At 36.2% G+C, this 23,733-nt stretch overlaps 1 protein-coding gene and 1 long non-coding RNA gene across 2 annotated transcripts in view; one reads left to right on the top strand and one right to left on the bottom strand.

The window, feature by feature from the left end:
- LOC123528659 (uncharacterized) overlaps positions 1 to 10,336 on the bottom strand; it is a 45,788-nt gene extending 35,452 nt beyond the window's left edge. Inside the window, exon 1 of the mRNA XM_045308551.2 lies at positions 9,926 to 10,336. Within this exon, the coding sequence (XP_045164486.2) occupies positions 9,926 to 9,980 (55 nt within the window). The 5' untranslated portion in view covers positions 9,981 to 10,336. The remainder of the gene's footprint in view (positions 1 to 9,925) is intronic.
- On the top strand, positions 8,110 to 21,699 carry LOC128547898 (uncharacterized). Its single transcript, XR_008366752.1, has 3 exons — positions 8,110 to 8,548; positions 18,799 to 18,943; positions 21,302 to 21,699. It is a non-coding gene; the product is annotated as an uncharacterized LOC128547898 (long non-coding RNA).
- Positions 21,700 to 23,733: the final 2,034 nt, after the last annotated feature.

Genomic DNA, 23,733 nt, shown 5'->3' on the forward strand with positions numbered 1-23,733 from the left:
TTTCAAGTATACTGGATTTTTTTGACCTTCCATTTTGTAGTGCCTGCTCTCAAGAAGTAAACCTGTAAAACAGAAATCAAATATTGAAAATTGATAAAAAGAGCCCCCAAACCCAAACTTTCATAAAGACCCCATAAAAAATGTGCCCTATGAGTGGTCACAAGCAAAGTTTACCGAAGCACGGACGGACGACGGATGCCGCGCTATTCAGAAAAGCTCCCTTGTCACTTTGTGACAGGTGAGCTAAAAAATCAATATCTGAGAACGCTTCCTGCGGTAACACTAAATTGTAAATAAAATTAAACCATTTGTTGATGTGATTTTTGGGAAATGTTACCTTGCATTTTGGGATGTTGGGGAAAAAATGCAATTTTTTGGACTGGGAAGTGGCCGAATATAGGCCTCTGTCATATAAGGATGAAACCCCTGCCGGCTAACAATTTTTGACAAGAAATCATTTTCAAAGTTTTTCTTTTCGGTGAGTTTATATGGAATTAAATTCTTTGGGTAATTTTTGAAAGGGCCACCCCATGATCATTCTGTAAATTTTGGTGTAAATCTGCCCAGTGGTTCTGAAGAGTTTTTTACAAATTGTTGGCACATGACGGACATCTACTCGTGTTGTCACCCTGTGACAGGTGATGAGCTAAAAATTTGTTTAAATTTGCTTACATATTCAATTTTTATGGTTTGTCCAAAAAATGCTTTATCTCAAGAAAATGAAATGGAGTCTTTACTAAGGTCTAAAAAAAAATTTGTTTCTGGTAACATGCTTTCTTTGGATTTTTTTAAATTATTTTTAGGGAGACTTTTTGGAAATTATTTTTGTGTCAAAAAATGAATACAAATAGGGGGGTTATGCCTCTAGAGCATCAGTAAGTTGATTTATAACATCCGTCCATGTTTTAAATTTATAAAAGTGCAGTTTTGCAATTTTTGTCAAAAAGTTGAAAAATGTTCTCAAAGACAAAGGCGGACGGACCGTTTATTTAGGGTGGGCCAAACATTTAGGGGTTGGTCAGGATACAGGAAACAGACAAATTTTTTTTACGCCTAATGTTCCTTGGTATTTTATTCTATGCACTGACTCAATCGCAAAAAATCTTTTTCACACAAATACTACCGGTACTTTGTATACAGTGTATCATGCCTTTTAAATGACTGAAACTGCTTCCTGGTGCACAGCTGCAATATATAATAAAAAAACAGAAAGATAGAAATACTTATGAGCTGCAAGCAAGTGGTTTCAGTCTGTCAACAAGCACTTTGGAGCAGTACAACAATACTCTGTATAATAGACCAAGATGCCTGAAAATAGTGAAAGGTGAGCAAATTAAGAAACAGGGAAAACCAGTGTTTTTGAAATTTCAAAGGTCTAAGAGCTAACATCCTTTTTGCAGTTTATCAATTTTCATGCCATAAGATGACCCCAATTATATCATTGGCATGGGGAGAAATTTGTTAAATAATTTTTTAATGAAAAAAGAGTGCAAATTTTGTCAAAGTATAATGAAACGGTAATGGGTTAAAATTCAGTTTGAAAAAGAAAAGTCATGTATGAGTAGGGTTGTTTCCAACTGCAGCAGAACAGCAACTTATGTGTCAAGGGGCCCAAAGGCACGGTGGTCGGGGTTGAAGGAAGGTTTCCTTGAGGGTATTGAGGCGATGATCCCTTTAAAAACCGGAAACGCCCTCAAAATAGAAAATTTAGGGCTTTTAACACACAATTTAAACTGGTTTTTAATTTGTCTTTCCCCCCATGTTTACTTTTTGTGATGTTTATTCATGCGGTAGAAATAACATTTTTGCACCCCTGAATGTAAAAGCTGTATTATACCCTATAAAAACACTGTGTCAACCTCACCTTGCATGTTTGATTCAATAATTTTTACGAAAAAAAATTGATTGCTTTATTTCTTTAAATGTGTGTGACCTTGAATAGTAGGCGGTGTGAGCGTGATCTAAGGCCGAAATGCGTGTGGCACACATGCATGCATGTGTCTTGACAGGTATGAACATTACTTTAACCCCGTGAATTCCAGGTACCTTTTTCACTTGGTGGTCTATGACCCTTTACTTTGCTCGGTATCATGAAAAGGCCCAAAAACAGACTGGTAAAGCAGCTAGAAGAATCTGTTCTGCCTTCCTCAGTTTAGTATGAACAAGGAGCCGACAAAATGCTACAATGTTTATTGGTATCTGACGGTCATGATTCATAAACGTATAATTTTAAACGTATTTGAGTATGGGTTTCAGTGTACAAAATTCGATTTCAACTACCATGCTGGCAACCCGATAGAAAATTTTCCAAGCCTGACACCAATTTCCATGCCCGAACCTAAAGCTGAATTTTGAAACATAAAACAACTGGTCTAGCTCATACCCTCAAAATACTTCATATTGTCTGGGACATGCTCGACTGGGGATTCCTAGGAGAAGGAACTGAATGCATCGGACCAAAAAGTAATGTGGGCAGCTTCAGTTTGCATTTGGCAGAGCTCAAATTTTAACTTTTTTGACCAACATACTGCAAATTTTAGCATGTAGCTTTTTTTCTTGTTGCTTAATCTGAAATCTACTTGCAAATTTAGACTTTCAATTAAGATGTTAAAATATCCTAAAAAATCATGCTAGAAACTAATTTATTTGCACGGTTTTCTTGGTGTACAAATTTTTTGCGTTATAACTCAAAAATGACCTTCAAAGTAATTCGGAACACATCATTGTGGCGTAAATTAACTACTGGCGAAACACGGCAAGGCAAATTTTCGTACCTAATATTATAAATAGTGATTCAACTGTATACATGTACGAATTAGTAGATAGCCTGCGTTCTGATTTAATTATAAGATAGACCTCTAATTTCTTTATAATCAGTAATCCATTCAAAAAAAAAATGGCTACCAAAAGAGTTGTGTTTAAAAAAAAATCTGTTATCCTCAAATGAAGCGAATCTACAAACATTAACAAAAACCCCAAACAATTTTGACTATTATTTGTATTTACAAAATAAATTGTTTTGTGAAATTTTTATCTTAACTTGCTCCTGAAATTGACTTGCATTTAGCGAGTCCAAAAATTTGAGCCCTGTGATTTGTGAAAGTAATTACATCTTCTGCATGATTATGGTTCTGACTAATCTTAAACTTCTGCATTTATGGAACAGTTTGAATTCAGTTCCTTCATAATTCTGACCAACTAAACGAGATGCTTCAGAACTCCAGATAAGGGCTGTATTTTTGTAATTTCGAACTTGTTAGGGATCAGTATGACTTTATTTTAAAATGCGGATGTATCATACAAATTTATTTTTAAATGTGGTTGTATCAGTCGACTGGGAAACAGTATTACATATATTCCAAAGAAAGATCGAGCCGAATTGCATGTTGCGCCAAGTTGCGCTTATCACGCTATCTCGACTGTTGACAATTTGCACGGTTTTCAAATGAGTGTGGAATATACGAAACAAACACCAATAGCATAATGTAATGCATTAACACATAATTTTTTGGACTTCAAAAATTTTGGTCATTAAAATCTGGAAAAGGGGAAATATTCTACCAAAACTGAAGGCAAACCCAAATTATTTTATTTTAATTTGTGTCATATGAACAGATGAACCAAATTTGAAAGAAATATCTTTACTATTTTTCAAAAAATGTTAGTTTTTATGTCGAAGCCCCATCGGGCATGTTACCAGCCTGTTTAAAATCTATATTTTTTTCTATAAGCCGATCCGATTCCCTATAATGCTATATTTAGGCAGAGCACAGCTTATCGGCAAAATCATAAGCTCAACTTAATTACTGTGTATACATGCAGTGAGCCTTCAACTACTTCAACTATCTACTGCCGAACAATCGTCTAGCGATTATGACTGGCAGGCGCTGTCAGGAAACAGTGTTTAGTAAAAATGGTATACATGTGCAAAATTAAAAAGATAAGAGACCCAAAGTATACAGTTTAAAATCAGTGGATTATAGTATTTAGAGAGACTGCGAGTCCAGCCCGCTGACAAATGTCTGCAAATTGGGAATGGACCCGGGTATATATTGGTTAAATGTTCCATAGTCTGATAGTCCTGGGGATGGGGGTAGGAGCGAGTTTAACTTTGGGGGGGCAAACCTTTTTGACGGCGGTTTGTGGGGGGGGGGGGGGGGGCCCGGGTTAGCGGCAAGGTATCCTCGGGCCCTTATTCGTGACAAAGCCTGTCAGGGATTAATTGGGCCATAGGCCCTCAAATCTTTATGTTTTTAGCAATCATTGAGTTATTCTGATGATACACATCGATCGACTAGGCCCCTGAACTGTCTTAATCAGTCGTTATTATGTATTGTTCTAATTAAGTGTGCCATTTTTTTACATTCTTCTGTTGATGCCCTGGACATACAATCAGTTAGCACTGATTTGTCTAATTGTGGTTATAACGTTGTGGAAATATCATTTCCCTTGAATGGGACAATGAAAACAAAAAAATACTAATGTTCACATGCGTAAACAGGCTTAATAGTTTTGTCCCCCATTGATTTTGCAGGGCACTCAAACCGGAAGTGTAGTGATTGCGCTCAATGATATATCATTTTTATAAAATGTAAAAAAATTCTTGGTGTGGCGCGTACAGATTTCAGTACTACGGAAAAGAGACAAGTCGAATAAAGAGAAGGCCAAATGCAAATCAGAAATCAGGTTGAAAAGAATTATATGATGCTAAGTAAATGTTATATTAGACTGCAATTATTTCTCTTTTCCAAATATTTTTGGGGGGCCAAACTATACTTTGGCCGCACCTCTCCTAGCTTTGGGGGGGCCTGGCCCACGCTGGCCCCCCCTGCTTCTACGCCTATGCTGGGGAAAAAGGAATTCGCATTAAGAAATAATAATCTAAAAGGCTCATTTCAAATTGATGAATAAATAAAAATGTATGAAATAAGGAAATTTTTAGCTTTTTTTTTGGGTGGGGTGTTTGTTTACATAATTATTATACCCAAAGGAAAGTTAGTTACTCACGTTTCTAAAAATGTCAAAAAGGTCCCAAACCTGCACATGCTGTAATGGAGTGCCCTCCATATTCTATATAAAAGTAAAATAATTCCATTAATCGGTCATGCCTGCAAGTAAAATCACGGATTTCTTAATTTTTATTGAATTAGGCTTAAAAACAAAGAAGTTCAAGAAACTAAAGTACCGGAAAGGAATTAAATACGACCTGAAAAGCTACACAAAGGTGAATCTATTCTCTCATTTCCCCGAGCTGAAGAACCGTTGGAGAATGTTTTTGTTTCCTCAAATTTTCAAAATCATTTTGAAAATGTCGGCGCCAGTGTAACGTGTATCCCTCCACTCTAAAAATGTTCAAAATGTCGCCCTTTAAAAATGCTACTCCCTATTGAAATAAGCATGTTTGTATCACAAATTATTTTCAGTTTTAGTCACGTTACCGGCTGATTAGCTTCTGACGCAACAAAATTAACAGCTTATCTTTCGTGTCGCAGACATCTTATTGTGCGGATATTGCGTTTCGCCTACTGATCTGACGGGCGCTTTTAAAATTAACGAAGACCGTGATTCCCGAATTTCATCGGGGTCGTCGCAGCCCATGGTCTAAACCCGGAACTCCCTATTTTTTTATTTGGATGTATGTGTTGTTTGGAACCCGTAGTTACCGTAGTGGGATTCGATCCCGATTTTCGTCGCTTCGCGACGAAAATCGGTAAGATCGATTCCCTATAAACCGACTCTTAACACATATAAACCAACTCTAACACGTGTTACTTTAATATTATTCTAGAGAAGCATAGTCAATATTACAGTTATCTGATGTTTTTCTTAAATATTTTAACTACTGCAGTAAGTAAATACATGCATTGTAAAGCAATTTCCTTTTAGTGTTTGACGAGTGGAGTTTTACGGTATTTGCGTTCTGCAACCGTAGCGTATTTATAATGAATATATTGTCAGTACAAACGAAAGTTTATTGCCCAGTTGACACTTGCGTCATCGTGCTTAAGGAATCATTGCCATCAATATAATTTTGGAAACAAATGAATGAAAATGACTTTGAGCACACAGAGGCCAAGTTCGAAATGCTGCGCTGTGCCAGTACAGGAATATTCTCTGGTGAGAATGCATCTCTTGAGTAACAATGCAAATATAAGAAGCCTTGTATCAGCTCTATCCCAACCAGAGATATAGATAGAGACAGCCGCATAAATGAATTTTAAGTCAATTCAACCCCTATTGTTTGAATTTTCCTGCAAGGTCTCGAGAAAACACTCAATTATCAACTGAACATTTTAGGTTTTTACAAAGGACAATATTTTTTAATTACAAAGACTATAAATATGGACTTAGGAAGATTTTTCAATAGCCGCAACCGCACACCTTCTATCTCTTTCATATAGCAAATTATCACGTTGATTGCCGAACTGATACATGCCGCAAAGTTTTTGAAAACTTTAAGCTGGGTCAATGTTTTCCATATTGCCATTTGTTGACATGTCATATTGCATACATGCTTATACAACACTGTACAGAGGTTTTGCAGAAAAGGCATTTTAAAGAGGATGGGCTATGAGCGGACGCTAAACAGATGCGCATAAAGAAGAACGGCTTCATGTATAACCAGGAAAAGAACGTTAAATCTAAGTAACATAGCGAGCGGGCTTGAAGAAACGGATTCGCTATGTCATGTAAATCTAAATTCCAGAAGTGGTTTTACTATTGATCATTTATTCCTAGTCCCATAGATAAATTTCAAATGTTCTACTGTTTTCCCTGGGCTCAGCACCGTTATCATTGCTTAGTAAAATGGACTCCATTAAATGTTAGTGAGACGTGAATTGCTTTGCACAAATGATTTTCTCTCAACGAAGTAATATTTTATTTCAGTTAGTTGCTTTCTCTGCTAAAGAATACACAAGTTTTATTACTATTGTTAACGCTACCTTAAATGGTAATTTACATGTAGTTAGACGTCGCTTTGATCAACAAAGTAAATTAAATAGATGCATCTTTATTCCTTTGTGGAGTCGATATGAAAACGTCGTCGACCGTATCAGTCTGAGAAATCTTTGAAATCAATTTGTACGTATTTATGTGAAACATGAGAAATAGGCATTTGGTCGATTGCTTAAGCACTAAAGGAAGTGTTTTCAGTCTACAGAGACTGGTTCATGCAAATAAGACAATTAAGGCAATTGGAAATCACAATAGATAAGCCATTAACTCTTTCATTAGTGAATAAGCCTTTTCATTTGACATACATGTACACAAGTATGTTCGAAAAATTATCGTGCTGGGAATGACTGGAATACGCTTTAGCAACCGAATGGTTGAATTATACACTCACCGATAGTCAATAAAATCTGTAACTATGGTAAATTACAGCAAACTCCGTTCGTGAAATATAATGAAATGTACAACACCCTTCATGTTCCACCTATTATAACGCTATATTGAATGAATTCCATGTGCCTAAATCTCAGATAAGCTTGATTTTTTTTCTACATGAGAAAATGTATTGTTTTTTCTCCTGACTCTGTTTTATAGAGATCTATACATTAAATGCACTCGATGATCTCAGTGTTCTGACCGACGCAAAACATTTTCAGTCTCAGCTGTGTTTGATAGTAAAACTATAAAATGAAATGTTTAGTTAACGACTATTTTCAAGTAACTGTTCAGTATAGATGACAAGTCCCAGTTGGAATTTAATCTTGAAGTTCTAGTAAAATTTTCTCTCAAACTCATCTGAGAACGAAAAATGTTTTGTGAACATGGGGCCAGTATTGTTGTATTAAATATGAAACTTGTACCCATCCGACGTCATTCACTGCATCAGTTATGAACATTCAAGGGGCATTGTATAGGAAACAGGCTTTCAGAAAAAAACAATATGTCAACAATTTGATGCTTCGAGTTGTACTTGCCGTGCTGGCCGGGACGATTTTTGTGTTAGACGGTGAAGAAAATGTGGTATATGATAGAGGGTGTATGTAGGTGGTGTGTGCTACGGTTACAGAGAACCTCTATTTTGTTGTAATTTACAAAGAAAAGGTCTGCTGAAGTACACAATATTTTAGTGCCATGTGTTCACTTATTTGTTTGCTCTGCCAGGATAAAATCTTTCTGAACTTATTACATCGGTGCATTTACCCGACAATTTTCTGTATTGTATTCCCTGCCTAGACTCACTTGCTGGTCTCAATGACTGTTTCCGCTCATAAACATGGATTTAGAAGTGTGAAATTCTGATCAAATACCTTGTTGATTCGCGCTACATAGCTGGTCAATCGGAAATGGGGCAAATGAGTACTAAATAAGGTTAAGGAGATGTCACGGCTGAGATAGTTTAGCATTATTACAATACACAATCGGTATTGAAATTGTGTTTCCAATACATGTGCTCATTAGATAAATCCTCAATATCTATGTGAAAATAAGGGATGTGTTTTGTATGATTGGAACACTGTGAGTTGCTCTAATTACTGACAAATGACTGAAACAATAGGAATTCGTACGAGAGATGGATAGACAAAACGACAGTGAGGTAACAATATATTTTTTTATTGTTTTAATGTATGAGTTGTAAGCTACAATAAAGAATACCCATTTTATGAAAATCAAACTGGAAGTTAGAATTAACAGAAAAAAATTAATTAGGTCATGATTCATCATATACCTGTCAAAATTTGTCATTAGTTTTCACGAGCTGTCAAAATTACTTTTATCTCTCTATTCTGCAAATGCATTGTTTTTGAAAGTATCTTGGACGGATACTGTAGTGTGTAACTTACTTTACATTCCACATTAATATTTGTGCTTGAAATTGCTTTGTTGAGCTCACCGGCGTCACATATGAATGTCTATTGTTTTAGTTTACTGTCTGTTATAAAGGTATCAAATCTCAATATTAAGATGTAAGAATTGTTCCTTTCTGGTAGACAATGGAAACTATTTGGTTGAATCATAATAAAACAGTTTTTGGAAAGAACTGAATATTCTTTGGTTTTTTGTTATTCACCGGGAATTCAAAAAGTGACATCACCTTAAACAGTGTTTTCCTAAAAAAGTGATGAGAAAAAGTATCATTTTAAATCATTTCTGTTTGTACATATCTTTATAAAACGCGTATTGATGTAAAGTGTGAAAATATAAGTCAGTTTTAAGCTGTTTATGATCAAAGTCTAAAATTCAAGGCCACATTACAACCACACAAGTAATACTTAATACTTGAATGCCTGTTTAAACCACTCATTCAATTACAATTTAAATATCAAATATCTTCATTCCTTTAAATTGGCTGTAAAACCACGTGTACGAATTATCAAACAAACATTCTATTGTAAGTTGGTGTGTGTTATTTTCTTCAATATTTCTAAAAAAAAATAATCATGAGCATTGTACTGATTTAGACTACTGACTGAGTGTATGCGTTTTATCAGATTAATGACTGATAAAACTATACCTTCATGCACCACTATTTACTTAATTTATGTGTGTTGAATGTTCAAGGGCAAAACAGGGCAGTTGATAAATATTGTCGCAATCACAAATTTTGTAACTATGAAATAAAACGTGTCTGCCTTGGAATCAAGGTCCACCTTCACTATGTTCATTAGTTAAATTAATTTGACGAAGTTCTGCTAAGATGTCAGACTTAGCCAGCTCACTGATTTCAAGATTTTATTCATAAATCAAGGGTCATATAGGCAACAAAAAGAATGTATATAATAAAACATGTGCGCTAAAAAGAATGACAGCAATTCAATATTTAAAGTTAATCAAACCGTAATATTTTACAACTTCTGGAAAGCATCATACGAGGTGAAAATGACATTATGTATAACTGGTTTACCGATGCCATCAAGTCTGTGAAACAAGATTGATGTATATGAACAAGCAGGTAGATATATTTCATACTTACCAAAAGATAACATCGAAACGAGTATGTGTATCACCTGAGTATATTCGCACTTCATCTTTCTTTAAGCTGTGTAAAATATATAAATCACAAGAATAAATATCCCCAGCACATAAATCCTTTAATGTAACCGCAATAATATTGTAGTTCCTCCCTTCTTCCCCCTAGGAACAAAAACATAAACCAGGTGTTTTGTCTGTTACGTTCATTCACATCAATATAACACAAAACATGATAATATAATTTGTATGTTGTACGTTAACTCTCCAGTGACGGAGTAGAACTGATGTTTTCAATACGCGAACGTTTAGTTTTAATCAAACGAACAAAAAAATGAGTCACTAGGTATTTCGTGCACTCGCTATACGGTACAGAAGTCGGCTACAGTTATATATACCGCGAAAGTTTAACTGGCGATTATATTATATATACACATGCTTCCATTACATAATTAGATACTAATTACCTAACACAATGCACAAGGAAAATAGAGGATGCTGTCTAGTAAATTATATATGATTTAAGTGAGTCAGAGGGAATTTCCTGCCTGTGTTATATTGTGTATAAGGATCGATATGCCGATATTTGTCCAGACATGAACTTTTACTGTTACAGTGAATGAGATGTGGATGCTGTTGATCTGTACTGATAAACGAGAATTGTATATTTCTTTAAAGCAGATAATCGTTGGAAGCATAAATGGCAACCTTTGCAAACTAATAACAGATCCTGTTTGACTTAATCTGTTCATGAGAGGTAATGAAATGTTCAAACCCTTCACGATCCCCGTCCCCCAGCACCGCTTAATCGGAACTCTTTTATACAGATACATTGAAAAGACCCAATAAACATTACGCTAACATAAACCCCGTGTTTGATTCTGATTTCATTGAGCTCATCTTCCAATAAGCAAGAATACTTACCTTAATTAAAGACAAAAACAAGCGGGTAAGATATTCACAGAGCTTCAAATGTAAGGTGGTTTAGAACTGCAGTTACTTTAGCAAACTAGTAAAATTATTAATGAATTTGTTAAAATAATTTATATGTTCTTAAGAAAAAATTTAGTGCTATTTCACCAATATTTTTTTTTTCAAAATATTTCCATATTTACCCCGCGCTCAACCTGTACATGCAGAACTGGACGCTCCGACCAAGACAGTAATAAACTGTAAGTGAATCCTCGTCTGCTCATACGCTCCTTTTAAGTTGAACTAAAATACATAATTCACGAGTACTCACCGTTACTTAGCTCAAACGACCATCACTTTCTCGTGCATTACCGGTAAAACAGCGCGATTATATGCATCTAATGGTAATTTTCAAATGTTCCCCTGACACCAATGCAATGGCCTTCTGTCACTAAGTTTTATCCGCAAAGATGGCTTCTTCTTCTTGTACCATTGTTGGTTTTAAATTAACGCTTTGCCAGCATTCTACGCTTTCAAAGGATCTTCAAACAAATTTTATTAAATGCAACAGCAATTTTTAATGCAAAATGTCTCCCAGTACTTGGATTCAGTTTTGTTATATTTTCTGGTCCTCTGGGATCATGGAGTCTACTCAATACCCATTTAATAGAAGTCCGCTTAAGTCGGTGCTAGGGGGCGGGCAAGGTGTTGCACATTTCATTACACCTCTTTAACAGTCTCAACCAATGTCTTTGATTGGTTGTTTTCTACGTTAAAAAATTATCCTGGTATCGTGCCATCTTGGTGTTAAGAAGTATCATCTCATATTGCACCTATTTTACTATGAAACCGTCTAACTTTTTGGCTAAACAAATGGCGGCTTTTTAATGTTGGCATATAACGGACAAGCCATAAGGACTTTCTGCAAAGGTAACTGCAAAGTCATGAGTATGAACTATCTTAAATATGATATAGTTGTTTTTAGTCTTAAGGACCTTTTGCAATAAGTACCATGCAAAAAGCAACACAAACGAAGTAATATTAAAGTTATTTTCGCTATCTTCAAAAGCAAATTTGCGAAAAAAATTATACTCTCAGGTTATTATCGTTATAGACACGCCTATAATTTTATATTACAAGTTGGTAATTTATCGTGAATAATCTACCTTCCTTTAAAAAAATAGCAAACTTTTAGCCTCACGAAAATATATGATTTTACAGTAATCTAACGACCCTGTCTCAGAAAGAGATGTAAACTCAGTTCCAAAAGAAAGTGTGCACTTTTTAAGTTTAAATATTTCAAAAATTCCCCGACGTTTTTGTTTCATTTTTTTCATACACTAACTCTCAGGTATAACTCAAAATCTAAAATGCACACCAATTTGTTTACGAACTGATTTAAATTTTGGTACCAAACATTACAAGTTTTCATGAAAATAACCGAGAAAAATAACAGAAAACTAAGTGCACACTTTCTTTTGGAACTGAGTGTAAAACGTGAAATGTCAATCTGTGAAATAATTAGTTTGAAAAAAAATATCAGCAATTGAGACTGTATTGAAAATCACAGATTTTATCATACAGTGTACTTAAGTCTGACATGCGTTTTTTGTGGGAGAACAAATTAATGGCGCTCTAACTATTACAGGCACGCCCTAGGCCTATTTGTATCAAACAAGAAGCCATTAAGTTTTTCTTTTATGCTCATTTTTGTTGTTAATGATGGCATATTCCAATTACTTCATTAAGATTTCAGAAAAATGTTTTTCAGGCCATTTTTCTTTGAGACTAAAACTAAAAGATGCACCTAAGAATTATCTGTAGGCGCCACGAGTCAAGCTTATCTAATTACGTGCTAATTTGACATGCAGTTGTTTATAACAACATCCACTTTGAGAACGAAAACGTAACTTTTGCGGTAATTTAGCACGACCCTTATTTTATTCCTTCTAATTTGATGGATATTTTTTCGCGAGGTAGGTGTCTCGGAGAAATTATCTTTTAGACATCAAAAAATTTCGTGTAAAGGAAATTTCGTGTCACAGAAATGTATGGTTTTGGTTTAAATACCAACCTCGGCAGAATTTATCTTGATTTACAAATAATGCTTTCATACTCTTAAAAAATCCAAGCAAATTAATGAATAAGCACTTCTTTATGTTAATTTTCCATTTTGTTGGAGTGCGGGGGATATTCAGCAGTATCTTAGCGCTGTGGCCAATTGACCAACACGGTTTTCGCATCAGCAGTATTGCTACAGGTACGAATATATTCCTCGTAAAGAGGCACACGTATGGGGAGGGAGGAGGGGGGGAGGGTGGAGGGATTACAGCGGAAACACACGTATGGGGGCGGGGGTGGGGTTACAGTGGGAACACACGTATGGGGGTGGGGGCTGGGCTTACAGCGGGAACACACGTATGGGGGGCGGGGTTGGGTTACAGCGGGAACACACGTATAAGGTGGCGGGGATGTGGTTACAGCGGGAACACACGTATGGGGGGCAGGGTTGGGTTACAGCGGGAACACACGTATAGGGTGGCGGGGATGTGGTTACAGCGGGAACACACGTATGGGGGGCGGGGGCGGGGATGTGGTTACAACACGTATCGGGGACGGGGGGTTACAGCGGAAACACACGTATGGGGGACGGGGATGGGGTTACAGCTATGATAACTGCGTAACTTCTAATGAATCCCGACGCACGTGTATCAGAACTGCGATGCTTTTCGGACTACAGTACTCCCGGGCTAAAAATCTACATTACTTTCCGTTTTCCCTAAAGTTCCTTTGAAGCAATAGGTCTTGCTGAAAATAAGAAAGCAGTATAAAACTAAATATCTCTCTTTGTATTCGTAAATCCATTCGTTATGTCATAAGTTGTTTCTTATATTACACAAAAAAAAAATGTTGAAAAAGCATATTGATATCATTCCGTATCTATGTAAGTTATGACAAAATTACTGCGGGTTTGTGCGTCCAGCTCCCTAAACGCATAACACGGAGGTCTCGGGTTTCGATCTGACTTTGATCGCAATTTCAACAAACCTTCATTCACGATTATTGATAAGAAATCATCATAAATGAAGACAGTGGGCTATTCTAATTTAATTTTGGCTGGATTTTTTTTACAAAAACTCATAAGCTTAGCGTTGTGTAAATTTTATATGCAACGCAAATTACGGATAACAATTTCTGCAACCCATGATGTTTTCCAAATATGTCCGTAATTTTTAGAGCGTTAAGTTTCAACTTACCGGACGTGAAAGGTTGTTCAGGTGTTCGAATGAACCCTTTGGATGAAAGAAATTCAAAGAAACGTTATTTTGATTGTGTATCAACATTAGTATATCATACTTACAAAAAAATGTTTTCCTGAGGAAAGATTTATGTGTTCCATATCCGTGAAAAGTAAGGGGTGGTAAAACATATGCTTTAATGTTTGATAATTCAAATCAAGGTCCCAACCTTTTGGCGCAAAGTTGCTTACTGGTATACCACCTGTTTCAACGCACTTAACTGCCATATGGCTTCTTTAATCCAAAGGAATTTGCAAATATATGAACATCTTTTGAAAATGCATATGTCTTATGCTTAAAGTACGCTGCTGACATCGGCAAATTTTGGAGTATAGTGGAAAAATGTTAAAAAGAGAGGTGCAACAAGCTTAGGACGTTTAACATACCAGAGAAGAGCGACGTTGAAAGCATGCCATATGAAGTCAGCCAGCAAAGAAACAAAGAACAAGCATAAAAATACAGAGAATCAAGTCCATGTCGCCACCTCCCATAATTTTTCCTGTTAGCGGATTTGAAATTCGTTGTCTCATTTTGTTGAATTTGTCGTAAACGAGGTGAATATATGTATTAGGACGGACAGTCACCGCTGTTACTAAAACAGCCGGACCTTGTATATCGAAATTCATCTGTACATTAACTATGTAGCAAATCTTGGCAATATTAGCTTATTATCATTAGCTTTTATTGTTACTACAATTTTTAAACACAGAACCAACAATTCAGTTAAACAACTATTTCAAACGGATCCCATGACTGAAAAACCCACGATTAAAGTAAGAATTTATATTTGATATCTTTGCACACGTTATCAACTGGGCTTATCGTCAAAGTCTAATCAGCGCGAAGAAATTTTAAGTAAAATCAAAACCACAATTCACCGCCTCAGTCTTCTTTGCGTCCGTATTGATTATATATATATACGTTATAAAAGTTGTTGGATTGGATATCTATTTACATTGTTTTCTGAAAATGATTTCTGTCACTTCCGTTACCACCCATATCTTGTACTTAACCTCCGCTTGAATTTAATCCACCGGGAAAGTTCGCAGCTGAACCTACAATAACAGCTTGAGGAGTGTCATATATTCTCATTTCACCAGCCACTTGCGAAAACCGACAAGTGTGCCAGCTGGCATTCTTCTTCATTCGAGACAGATCCAAGTCACGCGACGTTAAAGTTCGGCAAGCATCACCATGCCCAAGTACTCTTGGCAAGTTGAAAAATGTTCCTTTGTTGTGTTTTGCTGACATCACAATATTTCAAGTGAACTATTTACGAAATATAAATTTGAATTGATAGTATTACATATTTTTGTTAAATTTTACTAAATTATACAAATCCGAACAGACATTGTATTTTCAGAAAATACATAATCCCCCAGATACGAAATAACTGTACTGTGTTCATCTAAACAAAATAAAGTAACAAACATTTACCCTGCTAAATTTCTAAAATGGACCGGTTCTTCATTCAATTTGGGCAATACCATTTATTATTCGAAGGGGAGTTCACTGTAAATGTACTGACTGAATGACGAACAGTGCAGACCATGATCAGCCTGCACGGATGTGCAGGCTCTTGGTCCTCACTGGTCACAAAGGCAGAATAACTTGCCGCCAGCAGCCTAAGTTTTACAACGTCGTAAGATTGTTATAACAAAAACGAGATTACTTATGAATTCAAAATGCAAAATGTTAATAAAGTACTCTACCTTTTTTCTCGAAACCTGTATTTTGTCACATGATCTGTGAAAGGAATTATAGAACTTGTACTGTATATTTTATTGAAATTGTTATTCAAATACATACATATTTGAATGAAATAAACTTTCTCGTATATTTTACGCTCAAAATTAGGGATGATGAGACAAGATATTCAATAGGGAAAATCAGCAATTTTTATACTTAAAAAAAAAAGATATTGATAAGATGTACGTACACACAACAAAAATTGATTACAACGTTATGCATTACAAGTAGAAAAGCACAGAAAGAAAAACGATGCTCAATTAAGAAGCTATGAGTGTTTTAAAGCGTCCCCTTGATAGTCCATATCCAATGTCCACAATCCGACCTGGAAAGGAACGTGCCCCTTACACCATCATAATGCAAGAAATCACTTATAAATGACTAATTACTTTTGTATACGAAAGCAATAGTTTCACGAAGTCAATAACTGAAGGATGATGACAGAAAGATGAAATATGGTTGACACAAAGCACATTTTCTTTTGTCACTTTCCTATAGTCAACATAAAAGCTTGCATGAACTCTGTATTTTGAAGCAATTAAGCGTTGCAATTTATTGATTTAAGTGTCGTGTCATGTGAAGGTTGCATTAAATACATGTATAATGTACTTAAGTATGTAACTTCAAACAAGTTTGAGTAACTTTCGCACAAAAAAAAGATGAAAATGATTACATGTGTAGTATAAAAAAATCTTTAAAATATCGTGCGTCAAAAACGATTCTCCAGGGAGACCATACATAGATAAGGCGAATTATTCATACAAAAGTATGGTTCCAATACTGAAGAAAGATATCCTTCGGGACGCAGACCGTAGTCGTATATAAGTATAATAAAATTGGTATAAAATTTCATCACCATTTATTGCACATAGAATCTCGTCTGTTTAGTGTAAAAATAAGCGCCGATACAAATAAATATCTGAGTAAAACTACCCTACATCCTATTGTTATGAGAAATAGCGTCCATCAACAATTGTGGTTGGAAATCTAAAAGAAATACTAATTTCACTTGTAATACGTTTAATCAAATGTAGTGAAAATTCCTGCTTCTGCACTTTGAGCAATATCTTCAGACAGAAGCTTGACCTAATAATTGTTCACAAATGAGTAAACATAAAACAACGTTTGCTGCTTTTGAAACAAGAGAATGTAGGTCAAGAACACGAAGCCATGCTGCATGTATGTTTGGACGTGCAAGTGACACTTACACAAAAATACCTAGATAAAGTAAAACGGCTGCAAAAAGCACGGACTAAACATTCAAATAAAGGAGAAAACACAATGCCTTGGAAAGGACAGTGGCAAGCGTATGGGTGGTGAGTTTAAACAGGTTCATGGTTCTCATCAAAGGTCACTCTTTACTTAACCCTCACTATGTAACACTATGGTGTCCCGTTAAGACCATCGCCGCATATTTTGAGCTCAAACCAACGAAAGAACGATTCTACGATTTTGAAAAGTCGAAATAACGAAACTACGATCATGGCGAACTTGAAGTCGACACCACGATGACAAAAATACAAAACTACGGTGGTGAAAAGTCTAAAACATGATGTTGAAAACATCAAACTATTATGTTGAAAAATCGAAAAAACGAAACTTCGATTGTGAAAAGTCGAAAGCATTTCTTACTTTCATCATCTTACTCAAGTTCCATTTCGTGGTTTCGTCGTTTCAACTTTTCAGCATCGTGGTATTCTTATTGCGACTTTTCATCGTCGTAGTTTCCAGTTTTCACAATCGAAGTTTCGACTTTTCACCAACGTGCTTTCGACTTTTCAACATTTTAGTATCACATTCCTGTCAAACATGCGCAAAGTTTAAAAAATGGACGAATGGAATAGCAACAAAGTACCTTTATCTTCACACGACGTGATTTACGTTCTACCTCGTGTAATGGTAAACAGGCCTGTGTGCATGGACTACAGAAATTTATGCGATACTACGATGCTGAAAACTTGAAAATACGATGGAGAAAAGTCAAAACTACGATAGTGAAAAATCGAATAAACGGAAACACGATGTAGAAAAGTTGAAAAAACGAAACTTCGATTGTGAAAAGTCGAAAGCATTTCTTACTTTCGTCATCTTACTCAAGTATCATTTCGTGGTTTCGTTGTTTCGACTTTTCAGCAATGTTGTTTCGTCGTTTCGACTTTTCAGCATCGTGGTATTGTTATTGCGACTTTTCATCGTCGTAGTTTCCAGTTTTCACAATCGAAGTTTCGACTTTTCACCAATGTGCTTTTGACTTTTCAACATGGTAGTATCACATGTCACAGGCCTGTGTGCATGGACTACAGAAATGCGATACTACGATGCTGAAAACTTGAAAATACGATGGAGAAAAGTCAAAACTACGATGGTGAAAAATCGAATAAACGAAACCACGATGTAGAAAAGTTGAAACAACGAAACAACGATGGTGAAAAGTACGATAATGAAAGTACGAAATAATTTCGAATTTTCATCCTTTAAGTTTTTAAGAAAGTCAAGTTATGTATACACTGCCATAAACAAATGCTGACGCGCGGACCGGTAAGAGATCATTATGACGTCAAGTTTGCACATGAAATCCGGTTCATTAATACTCGGATAAATGAAGTCTGGCATAAGGTCAGGTCAATTTGGTAAGGCCGTTGATTGTAGAATCGCTGTAGACAGAGCCTACATATGTTCTGCTTATTGTCTTGCATAAAACATACGCCTTGATTTCATGAGTTATCAAAACTAAACATTTTAAGCGTGAATGGGAATATTAGTACAACAAACATTTATGTCAAGACGTTAAGGATATGTGCATAAATGTAGCTAACTAGAAAGAAAAAGTAATGCAGTTTGTGTAGTTTTAGAGACTACATCCGACTTCACGCCTATAGTATCGTGGTTCTACCCAGCACTTAAATGCTTATTTCAGAGAGTTCAATAACTACATCATGAAAGAAAGATGAAGGACTGAGGACTGCTCGGCCACTTAATGGAGATGAACTATGCTCAACACTCAAGAGAAGATGAAAGATTGCCTTTGTACTATCAAGAAGGCATTCATAATAATTAGATATGTAAGTGTCATATGATGATTACATTAAAAGCGACTCATTCACACTGTATAGACCATTTTCTCTCTCTCGAAATTCGATAAAATATGTGTGCTGCTATGTTAGAATATGCTGACATTAGACAGTATCATTGGTTGTAACGGTTTAGAATCAATGTAGAAAATCAGCCTTCTTTTTGCTTTTCTACTAATATCTTACACTCACGTTCTCACTCTATCATTTTTGAGTGTCATATAGACATTTTATTCCGAACTTGGTGGAATTGAATATGTAGAAATGATCACACTGTGGGCGGGAAGCTTTAAACTTCAATATGTAAATATTTAAAAAGCTAAACAGAGAAAGATGTTCACGCTCATACATTTAGACGGGGTGACCCCTGCGCGTGACCCTTGACTATAGACCTATGCAGATGCGACTTTCGTTTTCAAGATAAGCCTGCTTACTGTCCGGAAAAAGCTGATGTCGTCTGACGTAATTCTGTGTTGTCAAAAACATGCGTATGCTTGGCGAGATTGCATAAAAATGTGCCGGCTGTCCTAAGAATAATACAGTAGGTCTTACTTTTATAGCATTCCCTAGGTACAGTATGTTTTTCAAATTTCTGTTAAAGCTAAAATAACTATCTTTTGTTTGGCAATCAGGATAGGAAAATCTACCTAACTTTTATGAAGCACTAAGTGAACAAGCCGTATATGGTCAGACGTTGAAGTTTCGCTAACCAAACTCTGATTAACTTCCGTTAAAGGCGTTCGTTTAGTTTCAGAAACATTACTAGACAAATTAAAACAATTTAAAGTAAACTTCTTGCAAAACAACAATGCCTCATATATCTTCTTTTTTTTTGAAACCGATGCAATATATGAATAACGAGAATCTTAAAGTAAAACATGTAGGGTCAAAACAGAGGAAAATATCTTTCGAGAAGCTCATCACAGCCGTATAACTTTTCAATTAAAATCATTAATATAGATTTGCATTACCATTTACTGGAAAACAGAGTTCCCACGAACCAAATAAAAATACATAAAGATATTCAGCACGCAACGAACTTAATGTTTGATTGGTTTTGAAAACGCACAGTTTTTGAGGTTGTGTCAAAACTTATTGGGAATATCTAGAATAAAATGTTACTTAAAAATGATATGTTAATACTTTAAATGTCGTCTTTTCGGTTTGGTGTCGTCAAAACTGGCAGAAATACTGATCTACGTATTTTAACGAATGAAACATAAGGTATAGACAATATGGTAAGCAGAAATGTTTGGCTTGCACTGAAATGTAAGCAAGTTTATCATTGCAGCAGTTTTTAATCAACGTTAATCTTTGTTTATGTGCCGTGCAAATCATTGCAATCAAAACATTGTCATACATGCGTAAAACGTAATCTGCAGTTCAAAATTTTCAAGACATGGTGTGGCAAATCTATACCTCAATCAAAATATTTGTGGTAACGTATTTGTGGTATCTATGCAGAGCTGGCATGAAATGGGTCAGTATGTGTTTTGACGTATGGAATATGGATACATGGGAGGCGATGAATGTAACCATATATTTGATTGCAAATGTATCTTTAAAAACGAGTTCCAGTATACATAATAGTCTGACATGTTTTAAATGGAGAGAATCCATTGCGAACACCGTGTAAGAGAGATAACTTCCGAATGAAATGGAACTAACTACTGCTAGAGTTATCTAAACCGTACTTTCTTTTCTGTTTTAATGTGCACTCTGTAAATTATTGTGTTTTGCAAACAAACAAAAAATGTTGGAGAAAAGTGAATTATATATCAATAAACAAATAATCTTAGCGCATAGCGTCAATAGTATAGTTGTTCGTGGAGTTCCTCTGGTACCATGACAGACCTAGCTAGGCACTGAAATTCTGATAATAGTTATTCGTAGACCACTTGTGCATAAGAGTACTGAGGTCAAATCCCCATCTCCGAACCCCAACCTCAACGCTCTTATTCGGCTGAGAAGTAACTTATACTCATCAAAGCTGCATTCAAAATTCAACTATTTCTGGATCCGGGCCTAGCATTTGTACGCAAAATTGGCTTTAAGTTATAAAAAGGAAAATACATGTTTTCAAAAGGAAAGACGACAGACGTACAGTCAGACGATGTATGAAGGAGGGTAAGTGACATTTTAATACAAATATAGATGGCTTTAATAATTTATGCTTAGGTCAAGCGGAGAATATCTCTCTGAAAACATCTCCTGCAAAGCAAAGTGTCTGCCATCCACGACGTTTTTTTGAGAAAATCAACTCAAACATATTCACTGCCGTTTTGCTGCAGAAAACACACTGCTTCAGGTTGAATATAACTAAATCAGGTTATTCTTTATTTACTATAGAACCCAGAGTAGCTTCAGGCTTCGTATAATTTCCTTCGCAACCCGAAGGGGTCTGGTTTCCTGCAGGAGTGGGTGTTGGCCATCACTGAGTCTCTTCTTTGCCAGCAGGCCGGCAATATCGCTATCACCGAGATGAACGACGACGTACGGTGGATTCTTGCGGTTTACTCGTTTCATAAAGTTGCGGTACTCTGGTGTGAACATTATGCCCGTCAGCTTCGCCCCGCATATGCAGCTTGAGGTTCTAGATCTCGCATCAGGTTGGTTTTTCTTCAAATGACAAGAGCCAAGAAAAGCCATGTTTGTTTTCAAACAGAATTGAAAATAATTGATGCAAGAAGAATATATCAACTGTGAGATAATAGGAGGCGGAGTGCAAATGACGTAGACAACTGTGATTGGGTGCCAGTGAGGCTGTTTGCGATTGGTCAACGGGAGTATTAGCATGAAAAAAGCATACATCTTCTCCGACTTCCTTGGTGCGTGCACGTCGCGGAGAGGGCACATATGGCGCTAACTGGGTCAGCGCCCTAACTAGGTCAACGTCTGATCTAGTTAGCGTCACATGACGAAAACCAGGGAGTGTGGCCGTAAAAAGGGGACATTCATCGCTGAGCTTCATCTTGCCTACTTGCCTTCGTGTTGGACCTCTCTTCTACAACCGGGGTGCCGGGTCTGGTTGATCCCGGCCAACTCGATGCCGGATTACCATCTCTGAGGGACCTTCCGGCTTTGTTATACTTCGGTTCACCTATCGAAACGGTCGCTTGCCATTTAGCCGGAAAACTTCAGCTGGTTCATCGACGAGGTTGATGTTGGCTCCGAACCCCGACTCGATGCCGGATTACCATCTCTGGGGCCTATCAATGTTGACCACAGCTGGTTCATCGACAAGGTGGGACCTCGGGGCCAGGCTTCCAGATGCGACACTTCGGGCAAGACAGTTGGTGGAGGCGACGTACAACGCGGGGACGACGGGCGAGATGAAGAACAGGCGACCAGACCGTTAAAGACGTAGATGAAATAATAGCGATGACAACAACATTAAGAAGACACTCACATAACAGATGCTACATAATCACGATGACACATAACAGATGTTATATAATCACGATGTCACACAACAGAAGATACATAACAACGATGATAATTAAATGATGTATTATAACGGGAGAGATGAAAAGACGATGTACGAGGAGGAGGAGAATAATTGTAGATATGCTCGCCCATATGGTTTACCGGTGGCGAGGGTAAAGAAACTCAACACACACACACACATGAAAAAAGGGGACCGGTGGCCCATAGCGGCCCCTTCTCTTTGTGAGCAAACAATTTGAACGTGAAAAGGAAACGGGTAAATGGCTCCTAGCGGCTCTTTCTCTGTGTGGACAAACAATTGTAGGGTGAAAAGGGAACGGGTAAATGGCCCCTAGCGACCCCTTCTCTGTTTAAGTAAACAAACACCAATTTATGCCAATTAAGAGTATCAAAAGCCCGATTCACCAGCATAAAGGGGTCAATTAACAAGTTTCAGTGTAAAATATAATGTTCTTATTAGCACCTTTGTTTCTCAATAATAGGATTTTATACACCTTTACTCAATAATGCAATTAACATAATTCTCTTCTTTTTTTAATAAAACACTTTTGTTAAACTGAAAATTGTCTTTTAAAGTAATTTTGATAATTTTGGACTATTGTAGCTAGAAACATTGTAACATTTTTAAAGGTAAATAAAGGTAAATAAAATTATTGTTATAAAACAACAAAATACAAAAATACAAAGTTATATCTACACGCCCATATAACAAAATTATTGTTGTGTATGTTGGTTGGGGTGGGTCTGGGGGTAGCAAATGTCCATTGATAAAATAAGCTGTGGGTCAAATGTCCAATTCAACTTCGGGAGGGGATGTGGGGACAATTATCCAGCAGTCCATTTTTTTTCTTTGGGATGGGGACAGAGATAATGTCCTTGGGGCAAATGTCTTACATCCATTAGAAGCAATTATTCGTTTGAAATATGGCACGCTTTGAATTAACTAGTTTGCAATTTGCACAAAAACGAATTAAAACTTATGTCAGTGTGATACAGGCTGGAAGGATAACAACTGATTTATTCAGCTTAAGAGATAATATTCTAAATTGACTGGAGATTTTCAATATTTTCAATTCAATATTTTATTTGCCATAAAGACATGAATGTTCATCGCCAAATACAGTGACGTGCAGCAAGATATAACACAATGTTTGCAAAAGAGAAAAGCATGAAATTAATATAATGTATAAACACAATTGTATGAGCAAAATATGTAGTTATTGCAACTTTACTACATAAAGGAAAGACGTGTACAATTCAAGATTGTACAACATTATACATATACAAATAATAATTTATATATGAAACGTTTTCTATATTCTAGGGAAGTATTA

The sequence above is a fragment of the Mercenaria mercenaria genome, chromosome 13 (genome assembly GCF_021730395.1).
Source record: "Mercenaria mercenaria strain notata chromosome 13, MADL_Memer_1, whole genome shotgun sequence".
In the NCBI taxonomy this organism is placed as follows: domain Eukaryota; kingdom Metazoa; phylum Mollusca; class Bivalvia; order Venerida; family Veneridae; genus Mercenaria; species Mercenaria mercenaria.